This window comes from Thalassophryne amazonica, chromosome 8 (genome assembly GCF_902500255.1).
Source record: "Thalassophryne amazonica chromosome 8, fThaAma1.1, whole genome shotgun sequence".
Lineage (NCBI taxonomy): Eukaryota > Metazoa > Chordata > Actinopteri > Batrachoidiformes > Batrachoididae > Thalassophryne > Thalassophryne amazonica.
Genome location: NC_047110.1, coordinates 65,874,284 through 65,891,222, shown reverse-complemented (window position 1 = coordinate 65,891,222; position 16,939 = coordinate 65,874,284). Strand labels below are relative to the sequence as shown.

The window sequence follows — 16,939 nt, the reverse complement described above, 5'->3', positions numbered from 1 at the left end:
CTACTGCAAAAAGTCATTGTGTTTCTGTTAAAGGTGTGAATATTATATTGACAATATTAAAGTACTTGGTACTTTAGTAGGCTTTAAAAGGCATTACAAGAATAATAAAATTGCTTGCTATAGTTTGAAGTCTTAGGTTTACTGATTTTTTTATTGCTTTCAGGATTGTGTGTTATGCGTGTTTGTCTGGTTGTATTTTGTAAATTTGAGTTCACTGACTAATTTTGCACAGTTTTTTGGTATTTGTCATCATGGTTGTGTGTATATGTAGATATGTATGCATATAAATATATATGTATATTTATGAAATTGTGTTTATCTGTGCATGCGTGTATATATTTATTTTTACAGTATAAGGGCTGGGTATTTATAAGCTTTGCTTCTGCCCTCACCCTTTCGGCCACACGGAATCATTGTAGAGTTGTTTTGTTATGAGGTTTTTTTGTTATTCTTGAATTGTGTGGTGAATAAATTCATTCATTCATTCATTCATAAATGAACACTGGTACTTTGGTTGGGTGTTATATTTATAGTCTTGTTAATAAAGTTCATAACTCAGCCACATGGGGTGTGCAGTCAGTACATTCTGAGTGCCGGACCCAAGCACAGATAAAGGAGTAGGGTTGTGTCAGGAAGGGCATCTGGCGTAAAACAAGCCAATCCAACCATACAGAGCAGAAATTGAATTTCCATACCAGATTGGTCGAGGCCAGGGTTAACAACGACCACCACTGGTGCCATTAACCAACAGGGTGCCGGTAAAAATTGGACTACTGCTGGGCGAAGAAGAAAAAGGAGGAAGAAAATGTGTCCAGAGACAGCAGGAGAAGAGGAAAACTAAAAGGGTGAAAATGAGAGTCAGGACTTTGAATGTTGGCAGAATGACCGGTAAAGGGAGAGAGCTGACTGACATGATTGATAGGAGAAAGGTAGACATATTGTGTGTGCAAGAGAACAAGTAGAAAGGAAGTAAGGACAGGAGCATATGCGGTTGGTTCAAGTTGTTATACCATGGTGTGCATGGGAAGAGAAATGGTGTTGGGGTCATTTTAAAGGAAGAGTATGTTGAGAGTGTGTTGGAAGTTAAGCAAGTGTCTGACAGGGTGATGAGTGTGAAGTTGGAAACTGAAGTGGTGATGATGAATATCATCAGTGCATATGCCCCACAGGTAGGCTGTGAGATGAAGGAGAAAGAAGATTTCTGGAGTGAGTTAAGGCACCTTGACACTTGCATGATTTGATCCCCGCAATTTTGCGTACCAGTGAGTAAACTAGTTGTAAACTGCACAAACTGTGTGAGGCTGCATGCCAGTGCGCAAAGAAAATTTAGGAATGTTCAAAATTTCAGGCACGCATTCATTTCATGTCACAACCTATAGGAAAACACTGCATGTCACTGCACATGGGGCATCTGAACGATTATGATGAGATGCTACATCTATAATAAACATAACTTTAGAGATACATTTTCTTACTCATGAGAAGAAATGAAAATGCAACCAATACATTACAATATATTTATCAGAAATAATTACCTTTGAGACAAAATTCCAAATGGGTCCTCCACCACACATTGCGCACAAGACAACCTGCAGCTGTAGATAACTTTTCTGTGATTCTGGGAGCGATGAGAGGCTGGTTTCATCAGCCAAGTTCTGAGAGCAAATGCATCACTGGCTACAAAATTATTATTTTATATAGCATGGCGTCAAGCGGGACCAAGCGTGGCATCAAGTGGGACACATATGCACGACTAATTGCATGGCAGTGTGGGGATGAAATTCATGCAAGTGTCAAGGTGCCTTTAGATGAAGTGGTGGAGACTGTACCAAGCATGAAAGAGTGGTGATTGGAGTGGGCCTCAATGAGCATGTTGGTGAAGAGAACAGCAGTGATGAGGAAGTAATGGGTAGATATGGTATTAAGGATAGGAATGTCAAAGGGCAGATGGTAGCTGACTTTGCCAAATGGATGAGAATGGTTGCGGTGAATACCTGAAGGAAGGAGCACAGTGTGACATAAGAGTGAAGGAAGGTGCACACAGGTGGACTACATTCTTTGTAGGACATGCAGCCTAAAAGAAATTGGAGACTGTAAGGTAGCGGCAGGGGAGAGTGTAGCTACGCAGCATTGGATATTGTTTGTAGGATGATTTTAGAGGTGAAGAAGAGGAAGAGAATCTCAAAAAAGGATCAGATGGTAGAAGCTGAAGGAAGAAGGCGTGCAAATTTCAGTGAGCAGATGAGAGAGACAGTGGATGAAGGAAGCAATTTTAGGCAACTGGAAAAGTACTACAGATGTGGTAAGGGAGATGGCCAGGAAGGTTCTGGCTGTGACATCTGGACAGTGGAAGGAAGACAAGGAGACTCAGTGGTGGAACAAAGATGTTCAGGAAAGCATAAGGAGAAAGAAGTTGGCGAAAAAGAATTGGGATAGTCAAAGAGATGAAGAAAGTAGACAGGAATACAAGCACATGTCGTCCAGTAAATGTATTGCAAAATGGGGGTCAACCTTCCACTAATTGCAATTGTTTTCCCAATTGTTGCATCTTGTGCAAAATTTCAAATACTACAATATATCAAAAGTATAGAAAAATGTAACTATGGGAACATGTCTTAAAATTGTCTCAAAGACACCCACCCTCGACCCTTTTAAATCTCATTTTATTGCATATAGTCATGAATTGAAACAGAAAATACTTTTGCTAAAGAGTGGTTTTGTTTGTGAAAATATGCATATTTCAATATAAGCCACCTTTTTCTATAATTTTCATATATTTAGCATTTTTACATATAATTGTTTATTTATTGTTATATATTTTATGCTTAGTTATGTGAAACTCTTGATCATTTCATCACTGTTGAAACAAAGTTAAACAGTGATGCAAAGTTATATATTAGGTATGTAATTTTTAAAGTGTAGGTGACACGATATGTATTGTTTTTTTTTTTAGTATTTAACACTAAAATTAAACAACAGTTTGAAATTCATTCTTCCTGGTGTGCAGTTAAAATCCAAATATTTAAGAGATAAATATTCAGATTTTGAAATGTGCATCACTAAAAACCAGGAACTTCCTGGCGAGTCCCGACATTGGAGAAGAAGGTGGAAGTGGTATCAGCGCCGGAACCATTGTCTTAAGTCACATTAATTTATAGATTTTTACAGGCTACTGACAGCGCCATTTCCACCGAGTGGTTCAGGTCAGAGCTGCAAGGTGTTATAGGTGTCAGAACGGTTCATTCTCGCTGGCAGAATCCTTTTAATTGGCAGGTGTAACACTTATATTGACGAGCGCGCACACACAGTGTCTGCAGCTTCTCCACTTGACACAGAGGCAAAACTTAGTTTTTACACTCATGTGACGAGGGTGTTATATTTTGCATTTAGTATGCACCATCTGAGCAACAGAAATAGCTAGCTATTCTTCTTGAGCTGCATTTGCTCTCTGGATGCCATCACAGCCTTATTGTGTTAATGTCACCATCTTTTCGTTATCAAGTACAGGTTGATAACAGAAGAACACACAGCTATTCACCTGGACTGCATACATTTCTGACCACCATCAAAATAAACACCTTTTAGAATGTACTCCTACATGATGATATGATGGATGGATGCTAGCCCCATATCCCAGGGTGCTGGAGGACCCCTGCCAATGATTGTGTGTGCATGTCAATAATTCACTTTGTTTTTATGCTATTCTTTAGGTGTGCTTGCTTTAGGGGGTGGTAAGATCTTACTTGTGTGAAGCGCCTTGAGGAAACTTTGTTGTGATTTGGTGTTGTAGAAATAGAATAAATTAAAATTGAATTGAAATCTTACCAAAACTTGAATTAATCTTGAATTTACAAGAATAAAAAAGAAAACAAAACACTGAAACACTTGCGTATTTTCAATTAAATATCATGTGTTTAAAACAATCTGTTTTGAATGTGGACAGTGAGAATGTTCACAGCTGTTCTGAGATAAATGAAATTAAAATTTTAATAATTCGTAGAGCAAAATTTATATACTTCTAGTTGGCAAGATCTTAAGTACAATATTAAATAACAGACCCCAGTCTACACCTGATGAAAATAAATTATGCATTTGACTTGGGTCTGTACAGCCAATGAAATCAATAAGAGCCTGGATGTGGGACCATTTGAAGTGGTATATTCTTTTCCGTTGCCATGGCGTTCAAACACATTAACTTCATTAATTTGGTACATTTATGTCAACAGGAAAACCAGCCTTAAACATAATGCAACATATTTCAACACTGTAAAATTAAAAACACTAACAATGACCTCAGAGACATTTTTTTCCAGAAGCAAAAATTATCAAGTCAGTTGCTCATTGTTATTATGCCTTAAACATTTCCCATCAATAGAATTTTCTATACTTTTAGTATGTTATTTCAGTGGTCCCTTAAAATCAAATAATGCATAGATTAAAACTATTGCAATTTGTGATGGGTATATCTGTATCTTTACTGGACTAGTGGTGTAAGGTGAAAAGAGGAGTGGCAAAAGCTACGGAAAAGGCATATAGCGAGATGTACAAGAAGTTGAACAGTAAGGAAGAAAAAAAGGATTTGTACCGATTTGCCAGACAAATGGACCGAGCTGGAAAGAATGTTCAGCAGGTTAGGTCGATAAAGCATGCAGATGGTAATGTGCTGATAAGTGACGCAAGTGTGTTGAGAAGGTGGAGAGAATATGCTGAGGAACTTCTGAATGAAGAAAATGAGAGAAAGAAAAGGCTGGACAATGTGAAGAGAGTAAATCAGGAAGTGCAAGAGAATAGTAAGGAAGAAGTGAGGTTGAGTAGTGTCTATAAAATAGGTAGCTGACATTTGTCAAGCATGGTAATAAATTAAGCATTGAGATGGAATAGCGTGTCACTCCAAAATGTTTCTGGAACCTTAGGCCTCAACACTTTTTAGAATAGGAACTCAACCCTTTTATTTCCTGTTAATTATGTAATTTTTAATGTTAATTTACTGTTTTAATGTATTTAGAAATTGTTTAGGTTCTTGTTATCATATACACAGTATTATTATTATTTTATTATTACTTCTATGGTCATTTGATTTTTAAACTGACCACAATGGAAGTAAATGTTTTCACTTTCTCATGTCATCCATGTATTTTTAATGTATTTGCAATTATATGCACTTACATTGAACTTACTAAATAAAACCACTCGCTCAAGCTTTTGATATATGGATGATCTACTGCCCCCTGCTGGAAAGATGTGTGAGTCCAAAATGTTATTAGCAACGGTAGCTAATATTCATACCTTCTCCAAAACTATTAGTCCTATCAGTGTTCCGTTTTCGCAGTGTTCATCCTTGACCCAAAATAAATAAGCACACCAAACAGCAAATGTCAGCTGTGCTCTGTTTGTCCCTGATGGAAGTTGCTTGCACGCATGCACAGCTGTTTGTCTTTACCACATGCAGGTGCTTTTTAGACATAAAAAGGGTGGAGACCAAACAACACATATTTCACTCGGTGTCAACAACATGAGACTGAACTCATTCGTGGTAACAGCAACATAACTTAACTAAAGTGACTACACAAATTGAACTACAAAATCACAATACATCAATAACACTAACTGTTAAACTAGCATGAACCACAATAACAACATTTAAAACCCCAAACTCCCAATGTGCATTGAAGCACAACATCCATTATTTATTAGTTAACTAAAATTGCAAATTTCTCCAAAAATATTAGTCCTATCAACTTATTAAACTTACCTTTGACAATCTGTCATGCAGGTCTGAGACTTCGTTCTGAAGCCTCGCCTCCATCGACGCCATGATGCCTGCCATTCTTCTGCGCTCCTGCCAATGTCAAAAATCAAATCAACCACAGCAGTCAGAGGTGACCACCGGCTCTCACGTTCAGGAGGCTCTTTCATGCGCTTTAACAGAGGCTCTTTGTCAGAAACACAACCTGCTGCTATGTTCTGCACCACACAAAATACAGGTAACACACAAGAACCAACTATCACTGTGAAAAAAAAGTCCATTCTGGACACTTCTCTACTGTAGACAAATGACACACAAAAAACCTCACCTAAAAACCCTTTAAATTCCAGGATCAGCACTCACCTCATCTCGCACTCTCTCTTCAGTTCTGCTGAGCTGTTGCTGCATGTCTTCATCCAGCTCTGCCAGCTGACTGCTGTTCATCTCTTCGGCTCTGTGTGAATACAAACTAATTCTGCTCAAACCTCAGACGGCAGCTTCACTCCAACAGCTGTGAGAATTGGAACGCGCCGTGACACTTCTCACAAACTAGTCGCCATTCAGTCACATCAACACAACTGAAGTGAAAACAGAGTGGCATTCCTACTGATCTCTTCTCATCATGTGCCACCCCCACCAATCAGAGTTACAGGAAGGCCTGCCTCTGCAAATTCCACAGGTGCGCTCAGGTTTCTCAATGACTCTTCACATCTTTTTACACCTTTTTTGTGTGAAATTTTTTTTTTTTGGCAAAATTTGAAATGGAAGTGTATTGCAGTAAATTATACCATGGTTTTAGTCATTTGGAAAAATTTCCTGATGAACAGGCAGGGCAAGAATTTTTACTTCCTGGAAGAAGGAATGCTGTCTCAGTCTTCGAATGAAATTGCTAAAGCAGACAAACAGCTTAGACACAAACTCCTCCCAGGTAAACATCGAAAGTTATTATTTGAATCAAGGCATTACAATGTTAGAGTTCAAAAGAAATTCATTACTTTTCTTTGTGTGTGTGTGGGGGGGGTGTAATCCAATAACCCAAGAGTTTACACTCAAACCTTGAAGTCTTCCTTGGTTAAAAAAAAAAAAAGTTTGGAACAGAGCCAAACCAGACAAGAGAAACACCAATCTGAGCTGTGATGTGCATCAGTTAAAAAAAAAATAATAAAATATATATATATATATATATATATATAATAATAATAATAATAATAATAATATATGGGGGCTGTGATTTTAGGCCTTTTCAAACCTGTTTGGAAAGTTCTCAGGAACACCCAATGTTAAAGATTTTAAACAATCATTACCATCTTTGAGGTCAAGTGGTTTGTGTTTTACAATGCAGTTTTCTAAAGCAAAAATAAAATAACCACAAACAAAAATTGGGCAAAGGTTCCCCTAACATCTGCAGGTTTTGACTACATACTACCATCACTGAACACTGCTGCTGCTGGGCTCGTATTTTTGGGGCAATTATTTTATAGTTTATTCAACAGACCAGTTCAAGCGAACATCAGCATGGAAAGAAAAGCAAGGCAGAAAATGAGAAGGGTTGGGTTCGCATCCACTCCCAGTTTCAAATGTGAAAAATAATTATTATTTCAATAAATGAATGGTTATTAACTTACAACATGAGCTGAACATTTTGTTTTCAAAATACCAAAATTCGTAAGCAATTTGAATTTTGAAATTTATCGAACACTCGTCATGGATGCTTAATCCTTTTACTAATACCTCATCAAACTACATAGATAAAAAACAAAAAAAAACAAAACATAAAATACTACTTACGGCAATCGGCTGCACTGGTCAAAATCATATCCATTAAATAATCTCTTTCTTCAATTTGATCGCTTTGTCTAACAGGCGCCTGCAAAATGCTAAGAAAAGATTTTTGTTCTGATACAGATCGAGCCACATTAAAACATGTTCAATGATTGGTTATCACATCGAGCTCGACCAATGAAAAAGCGTGTTACTAAACAAAGAACAGGGTATATTTTGTGGCTCTTATTAAACAAAGAAACGGTATATTTCCCAGCGACAAACGTCATTCGCGGACCATCCCCTCAAACTCTGCCATGATTGTGTTATAAACCAGTCAACATTTGTTTTATTATACATCTGTGTAATTAATAAAATTATCTTCATGGATGATTCATTCGCGCGCGCATGCACGTGGAAAAAAAAAAAAAAACACCGGCTGCTGCTGCACTTCCTCGCTTTCTCACCTCAAACTCTGTCATAATTGTGTTAAATAAAAGACAAAAGGGACATAAGTCCTGCTCCCAGGCTGACTGCCAGAGACAGGACATGTCCACGTCAAGCATAAACTCCAGACAGACATCTCCACGTTACCACATATCCACAACGCGTCCTTCCATAGGGATTACAATGCAACCTGTTGCCTCCGCTGCATTATATCTAGATCCAAAAGCCGGAAATACGGCTCAGGCCAGAAAAATACTAGGCCTGTTCCATTTATAGAGCAATCTGGTTCCATACGTTTGGTACCAAGGCATGCTACGTTAAGATAAACACGCAGTGTTTGTTTTGCTGACAGACAACGATTTGAAATCAAATCCACTGCCCTGTTTGGAGGTATGAAGAGCTGTTAGGAGGAAGTTAGAATGAAAAGCTGGACTAATTTTGTGACGCAATTTTTTTCTGAGGAGGTACAGGTTTGTTTTTTTGGGGGGGGTTTTTTGGAAGTACACAAAGTCAGTGCATGACATGGTGGACTTCATTGTCAGAATTATTTTTGGACTCCTATTTAAAGTTTGTGTTGGATTGTTGATGTTAACCAGCAGTGATGCACAAAAGCTGGACAAATTTCTGAAGTGATTTTTTTGCTGGAGTGAGGAACAGTGTTTTTTTTTGGCAGGACACAAAGTCAGTGCAGTGATGCACCAAAATGTAAGCCCATTTTCTGTTGTTTATAAATTAATATAACATAAAATGACAAGGATCTATTTTAGCCGTTATATAAAACAACTAATGAATGTTTTTACATTCTTTCAATGGTACAAATTTCATGAGGTGAAAGCTGGAACATACCATTCAGCGAGAAATATTCGTACCACTGAACTCATAAACATTCATTACTTGTATAATATCCATCCATTTTCAATATCCGTTTACTCCATCTAGGGTCACAGGGGGCTGAAGCCTATCCCAGCAGTCATGGGGTGCAAGGCAGGGTACACCCTGGACAGGACGCAAGTCTGTCACAGGACAGATTCTTAACAGATAGAACAAACTCAAATATTTTCTGTAGATGTGCTGAAAACCAAGTGATAATTTTAGGCACAGATCACAACCTGGGGACCTGGCGATGGAGGACGGGTGAGTGAGTGAGTCAGTGTTGGAGCAGTTCATTCCATGCGTTCAAGACTCAGACTGTCATCCAAATCCACCCCTCACCTCCTTGCTAGGGCTGCAATTAAGGATTATTTGTGTAATTGAGTAATCTGTCAATTAGTCTATTGTTTACATTCTGATTAGTCAATTATCCTTTGGTCATAACCAACAATTCTAACAACAATTTTCAACACACACACACTGCCACCCATCTGTAAGGAATCTTGGTGTTGTCTTTGACAGTTCTTTTAAATTTGAAAAGCAAATTAACTCTGTAATCAAGTCTAGCTTTTTTCAGCTTCGTCTCTTGGCTAAAGTTAAACCCTATTTGCCCCGGGCTGACTTGGAGAGAGTGATTCATGCTTTTGTCACCTGTCGTTTGGACTACTATAACTCCCTGTATTGTGGGCTAGATCAAATGTCCATTCACCGTCTGCAATTGGTCCAAAACGCTGCAGCGCGGTTGCTTACGGGCACCAGAAAGCGGGACCACATAACTCCTGTACTGGCCTCTGCACTGGCTTCCAGTCAGTTACAGGATTCATTTCAAATTGTTGCTGTTGGTTTTTAAATGTTTAAATGGATTGGCTCCCTCTTATCTCTCCGAGCTTCTGTCGGTTCATGCTCCAGGTCGAAATATGAGATCGGCCAATCAACTGACTCTGGAAGTGCCGAGATCCCGGCTGAAAACCAGGGGAGACCGTGCATTTTCAGTGGCGGCTCCGAGAGTCTGGAACAGGCTTCCTCTGAATGTCCGTATGGCCCCGTCTTTAAACATCTTTAAGTCTTGGTTAAAAACTCATTTGTTTGCTCTGGCTTTCGACTCAAGCTAGCCGATTCCTGATTTGGTTGTGATTATCATTTTAGCCATTTTGTTCCTGCTGTATTTTTTGGGTGTGTCCAGCACTTTGGGTAGTTTTTCTGTATTAAATGTGCTATATAAATAAATGTGACATTAATATATGTGTGTGTGTGTGTGTGTCAAAGATATAAAGTGCCAAAAATACAAAAGGCAGTGGAAAAATGAGGAATGATTGTTGTTTTTCCTCATGTCTGCAGCAGTAGAGCGCACTGAGCCAGCCAGGGTCATCCCTTGCCTGCTTGTCTTTCCTAGTAGAACACGGTGTGTTTCTCCAAGTTCACGACTAAACATTTGAGCATGGCCTGGACTAGCCAAAGGCCATTGCTGTATTATGATTTGTTTTGATTATGGCAGGGGTCGTCGAGTGTGTAAGGCTCGGTGGGTATGTGGGAAAAATTTCTAAGGTCAAAGTTCTGTTAGAAGTGGCTTTTCATAAGCTAAAATACAACACAAAACATAGATCAGAAGGGCTTTTCAATGTTAAAATCAAATATCCGCTAAATCAGCAATACTGATCAGATGCGGATCAAAATTGACATTTTGGCCTAGGCCAAGATGTCAAACCTCTAATGTGATCGTTTCCAACTGACTGACTGTAGACACTATCTCAAATATTAATGCAAAGAATTGAACAAAAATTTGTGGGGAAATGGTTCCTTTATTAAGAAAGAGTAGACAATTTTTGTTAGTCAATTTTTCCTTTCTTCCCTGAAACACATGACACACACACTGTTGTCGCACCGACCTGATTAAGGACAAATCTGCAGTTTTATATATGTTGTAATCACATACAAACTCAACACAGTGGATTATAATCTTCACAGTGCAGTCAAGCATCATTCTTCTGCTGATGATTACCAGAGGTAACATACCAAAATGTAATTACTGGAGCTGAACTTTAACTGACACCATAAATTAATGTTTGTTGCTGAACACACAGATAGTGTGAAAATAGTCTCAAAACAAAAAACAGTTTAGTTTTGTAAGTTGAAGACTTTATCCCAGTTGTGGAGATTTTCAGCCACAAGAGGGCAGCAGTAACTTTCATTGAAATACCAACACAGAATGCACCTGCAGTCAATTCCACGACCATTCATCTTTTAGCTATGTTATGTACCTGCAGGCATGCTACAGAGGATGGCTAAGAACCCATGGGCACATAACACATAAAATGCACTCAGGAATTCTGCTAAGTGAAGGAATGCACATCATGAGAAGCAGTTGGAAGTTTTTTTTATTGTTTCATTTTTTCTTCCTTTCCTCTTTTTTTGAGGGGTTCACTTCTTTACTTAAATTTACAGTACAATATGTTTCTCAGCAACATTATGGAGGGAAGCATGTCTCACATTTTTGATTTTTGCTTCCATTACAAACTCAAGCTGCTAAAGTTAGAATCACGCTACCCTCTGCATGGGTCCTGAGGTTTTGGCTGAAAATCAGAGCTATTCGCAAAATCTTGAATATGCAGGCTCCATTTGAACTAGGTAACCTCTGATTTCCCCTTTTCTCCATTTTTTACAAAACCCCTGAGCTGAGTCCATTTCTAAAATAACGTCTACATTCGTATTAATAAGGCCTTTTAGAACATATACTTTGTTGGGTCTATTCCTCATAGTAAAGGCACAATTTTACCGCAAACCCCATTCAGCTGAAATTGAAAAAACAAAATGTTTTTGGAAAAATTGAGAAGACATGTCAAAAAAAAAAAAAAAAAAAAAAAAAAGACACTGGAGGAGTCGGTAAACAGCCAATATTTCAATGAAATGGTGTAATTCATGCTGCCATGAAGCATTTTGGTCTGGCCTTGCATGTAGAAAACTGTTTATTCATCGATTCTGATATCTATTGATTTTACTACAAATAAATAAAATAATAAAACCCCATTCAGCTTTATATATAAAAAAAAAAAAAAAAAACAGGTACTTAGAAAAATTGAGTAGGGTAGGGAACGTCCACTGAACAGTTGTAGGTTGCATGTCAATCAAAGATACTTTATAAGCGGACAAAAGGCCAATATTTCAATGAAATGGTGCCATTCATTCTGCCATAGATGACAAAGGATTTTTTTTTTTTTTAATTTGTCAAAGTTGACATCTCAACTTCAATTGATTTTGGTTGGCTGTGAAGGCCATACACTCCATACACTGGTTCCCTGGCTCATGCTAATGCAGTTATCCACCGGGATGCCCTATGGCAGTGAGCGGTGAAGGTCAAGGAGATCAGTGATGTTTTGTCAATCTTCTAAAGGAGATGAACTAAAAAATACCACCGCTCACTTGAGTATTTCTTAAAACATACCTATTGCTGTGAAGGTCCCACATACCAAACGTGACGCATCTCAGGCCACACATCGCAGAGTTCACCCCGAACACAAACCGTGCCACATACATACATCGATTGCCTTTTATATATAGAAAAATTTATAAAATATATATAAAAAAAAGAAAAAAAAAAAGAAAAAAAGAAAAAAGAAACAACTTTTTATTTTGAGGGGAAAAAATGAGTTTACTCCATTTTGGAATAAGGCTGTAACATAAAAAGTGAAGCGCTGTGAATAGTTTCTGGATGCACTGTACTTGCGTTACTTTTTTTGTAGGAAAATTAGGGCCCATGGGAACTGAAAAAAAAGGGGAAAATAGTAGGCTGTAGACAATTTAAAATTCCTGACTTTTTTCACCCTCACCTTTTCAAGCTGGTCTCCAGTTGCTCACACTCCATCCTGTTGTCTAAGGTTTTACTGATCAGAGAGTGGACAATTTCCTCATACTGCAGCAGGAGAGTCATGTTTGCAGTGGCATGAATGGCCCAGTAAAGATTAGCCAGCTGCTCCCTAAGACTGTGGGAGGAGAACAAATAATTACTACCAGGAATAAATGGGTCAACACCACACCCATCTTATATCTAGCCACTCACATTTGTATTTGCATGACTCAAATCTGGCTTTTATTTATTTTATTTACCTCAGAACCCCTGTCTGCTCTGATCTCCTCTCTACTCAAAAAACACCAAGAAAATGTTTCACGACTTTGGGACAATATGCTGCCCTCTGGGCATAAAGCAAATTAAAACAAAGTTCTATTCAGTGAGGTTTGGTGGGAGAAAGTTGTAAATGGAATACGCACAATCTCATTTTATGCTCGACTTGCTCTTATTCTCTTGTTCTTACCTGTCCAGTTGTTCTCATTGTGTTGTGTAAAATAGTACTAACTCTAATCTTGGTGACATGAAATTTGGGGTCCCACAGGGGTCTGTTCTAGGCCCCTTGCTTTTCTTTGTTTATATAGCACCAATTGGGCATATTTTGCAGTGTTTTGGGATTGCCTTTCATTGCTATGCTGATGATACTCAACTGTACATGCAGATAACTGCTGGTAGTCTTAACCACATAAAATCCTCAGAAGATTGCCTTGCATCAGTGAGAAGCTGGTTGTCTAGTAACTTCCTAATTATCAACTCTGATAAGACTGAAATGATGGTTCTTGGTCCAGCGAGACATCTGCATCAATTTGACCAGTTATCGCTTAGCTTAGGTTGGTGTGTTATACATCATATGGACAAAGTGAGGAATCTTGGGGTGATTTTTGATCCTATGTTGTCCTTTGACCTCCATATTAGAGACATTATGAGGACTGCTTTTTTCCATCTGTGAAATATAGCGAAGATTCATCCCATTCTATCTATGGCTGATGCTGAGACTCTGATACATGCATTTATCTCTTCTAGATTGGATTATTGCAATGCTCTGTTTTCTGGTTTGCTGCAGTCCAGCATTAGGGGTCTTCAATTGGTGGAAAATGCTGCTGCGACGTCTGACACGAAGCAGAAAGTTTGACCATATTACACCCATTCTGGCATCCCTTCTTTGGCTTCTGTTTCTGCCAGATTGGATTTTAAGGTTCTGTTGCTGGTCTATGAAATTGTTCACGGACTGGCACCTCCCTACCTGGCTGACCTGATTAAGCCCTACGTACCAGCTTGGGCCTTGCGTTTGCAAGGTGCAGGACCTTTGTTTGCTCCTAGGGTGAATAAAACGTCTGTGGAGTATAGAGCTTTCTCTTACCATGCCCCTGCTCTGTGGAATGATCTCCCTGCAGCTATAAGGCATTTGGACTCTGTGGAGACTTTTAAATCAAAATTAAAGTTCCACTTTTTAGATTGTCTTATCATTAATATATTATGTTTTATGTCTGGCTTGTATTTTCTTTTTATTCTTTTATGTTTGTACTTTTTATTGTGCCTTTTTGATTTTAATTCATTTTGTTCTGTTGTGAATTTGTGTTTTGTGAAGCGCCTTGAAGCGGTTCTGTTGTGAGAAGGCACTATAGAAATTAATAAAATTGAAATTTAAATATTCATTTCAAGGTAATATACAGGGTCCTCACCTCACCTTAGCAGGTGAGTTCACTTATGAGCTTCTTCCCTGAACATAAACACTTAATCATCAATGAAATCACCTGCTGAGATGCAGTGTCTTGGCCCTTCATGGCACATGACTGCCTACTCCTGCACTACATCATATTATCTGGTGTACCGGACATTCCTTTATATCATAGGTTTCAAACTGACTCCAGAAACGGTCAAGAGGGTGCAGGTTTTCTTCGTAACCACCAACTCCACCAGGTGATTTCACTGATGAACATTCATCAGGTAAAGTCTTACGTAATCCATCAACTTCATGAGTGTGCGCCGTCTGACAGTTTTTTTAGTTGGATCAAGCTGTGTAAGCTGTGGACAGCAAGTGGACTGAAGGTCCCTCATTTATATGTGGATTTGTGCACATGCTTTGTTCTAGCAGAGATTCTAACTAGTGCAGCCATGTTTATATCTCAGAGTCATACTGTTTTACTTTAGCCTTCCTATTAGGATGAACTAATAACTGTAACAGGAAGTACAAGACAGCAGTCTGTCAATCATAGGTAGTCGAGTTCACCCCTGTCACTTCCAGTCAGTGTACTTGTTACATTAATTCCAATATTAACCCTTTCATCATTTGTTGTGGGAGAATAGAAACATCTTTTGGGCAACAATAGGGGCGGTATATAGCATGGGCGATTACTGCAAATATTACTTGGCATACCATGTGCTGTGTTTTCCGGAGTATAATTCACACCAGTAAAAAATACCCGATGACCATATTTTGGCCTCAGCTAATAATATCCAAGTTACACTGAAGTACGAGGGTAGGCTGAAAAGTTCTAAGGCTCACTATGATACAGTTAATGCATTACTGTATCATAGTTAATGCATTAATAGTTAATCTTTAAGATTTTTGTGCAGTGTTACAGTGTACTGTTATTACTGGCATTTATCATTTTATTATTGGCGTTAACTTTTTATGTACTTTGATTCCCAGGAAAGCCCTATATAATTACTTATTATTTACACTATAGGTCGCTGGAATATATATTTACTTACATCAATTAAGAATAACTGGGGGATGGAGCCTATCCCAGCAGTCATTGGACAAGAGCCAGAGTATACCCTGGGCAGGCCACCAGTCTAACAACAACATTAACTTTTTCCTTTTGAACTGAAAGTACCTGCACCACCCACATTCTTGAAAAACCCTGAATTACTTAACAGCAAGATGCACACCCAGCAAGGTGCAACTTCCCCGTGCAAGCTAATAAAGTCAAGCTGACTTTGTTAGTTTAACACTGGAGACATCCTGGCGTCTGCAGAAGGAATCATCAGTCCAATGTGGCCAACACTGAGTGACGCACGACCTTCCATTCCGAACTCGCGTGGTACTGCAGGAGCTGAAGGCGGTTGACTGACAGACGCTTTGCAGGAACACAACAGTAGAGAGGTTTTATTTGAAAATTGTAAATTAGTTTCATGATTAAACCAGAGGTTACAGTGAGCATAGGGACATTAAAACCCATGTAATGTATCGATATGGCAGCCGAGAAAATAATTTCAGTATCGTGGGGAACAAAAACAACAAAATCTTGATACTCATCTTTATACTCATCAATGCTTTTGCACAAACTCAGAAAAACTGGTGCTCCTGAAATTCAAAACGAGGCTCCAAACGTGATATCGCAACTGCCCAAGAACAATGTAAATCTGGCAATGTTCTGGTGTCCACGCAAACCATTAATCACAATTTTTATCAACACGTGAGACTATGAAGAATTATAAATAATTCAAATCTATATGGTGGTCTGTCCAGGGTGTACCCCACCTCTCGCCCAGTGGCTGCTGGGATAGGCTTCAGCTTCCCCCCCCCAACCCTTCACTGGAAAAAGAGGGTATAGTAAATGAATGAATCATTCAAATCCTAGGACTACCTTTTATTATTTTAAAGATAATGACATATTTTAGACCATTTTAAACGTGAATACAAAATGGACTATCAAAGATGTTTTTATTTTTTTTTACCCATCATGGCCCACCTGCAGTTCTTCCAACACTTTAATCATTGGTATTAGGGCTTAATTTCATTGTATTTAATTTTTTTTTGTGACGTACAAATGCTTGGAAATGTGAACAGCTTTGTGCACTTCCACGAGTCTTCCACAGTCGGACAATATATGTTCCAAATCCAGTTTGTGAATTGCTCAGATTCACAAAGTGGACAGAACATCGAGACAGAGAGCCTTGAACTGGGGACCTTATTTAGTGTTTCAGTGTCCCATCACCCCATGCACACTTGGAGTGGTTCCGGTTCAACTCAGTGGTTGTAAATAACGAAAATGGCATCATCAATCTTCACGCACGAGGAAAAAACGCAAACGAGCATGAAACGCAGTCAGTGAAGGCATACAATAGGAGCGGACCGTTCGGGCTCTGTTCCAACACCGGAACACCGCATGCAGAAAGGATCATGGGACCCTGAAGTCGTCTATATCATTAATCGTAGGCAGGGGTTATCCCTACATAGCCATTTTTGTATTGTGAAATACTATTCGTATGTATCGTCTCTCCCATTGGTCAATATAGGTCACATGATCATGAGGCTACGTACTTGT

General features: G+C 38.7%; 1 protein-coding gene across 1 annotated transcript in view; it reads right to left on the bottom strand.

Annotated features, from left to right (window-relative positions):
* The window catches only part of zgc:162879 (ras and EF-hand domain-containing protein), a 42,284-nt gene that overhangs the window by 15,851 nt on the left and 9,494 nt on the right, over nt 1-16,939 (bottom strand). The window contains exons 2-4 of the mRNA XM_034176531.1: nt 12,649-12,801; nt 6,110-6,200; nt 5,753-5,839 (exon numbers count right to left, since the gene is read on the bottom strand). Of these exons, the coding sequence (XP_034032422.1) occupies nt 5,753-5,839; nt 6,110-6,200; nt 12,649-12,801 (331 nt within the window). The remainder of the gene's footprint in view (nt 1-5,752; nt 5,840-6,109; nt 6,201-12,648; nt 12,802-16,939) is intronic.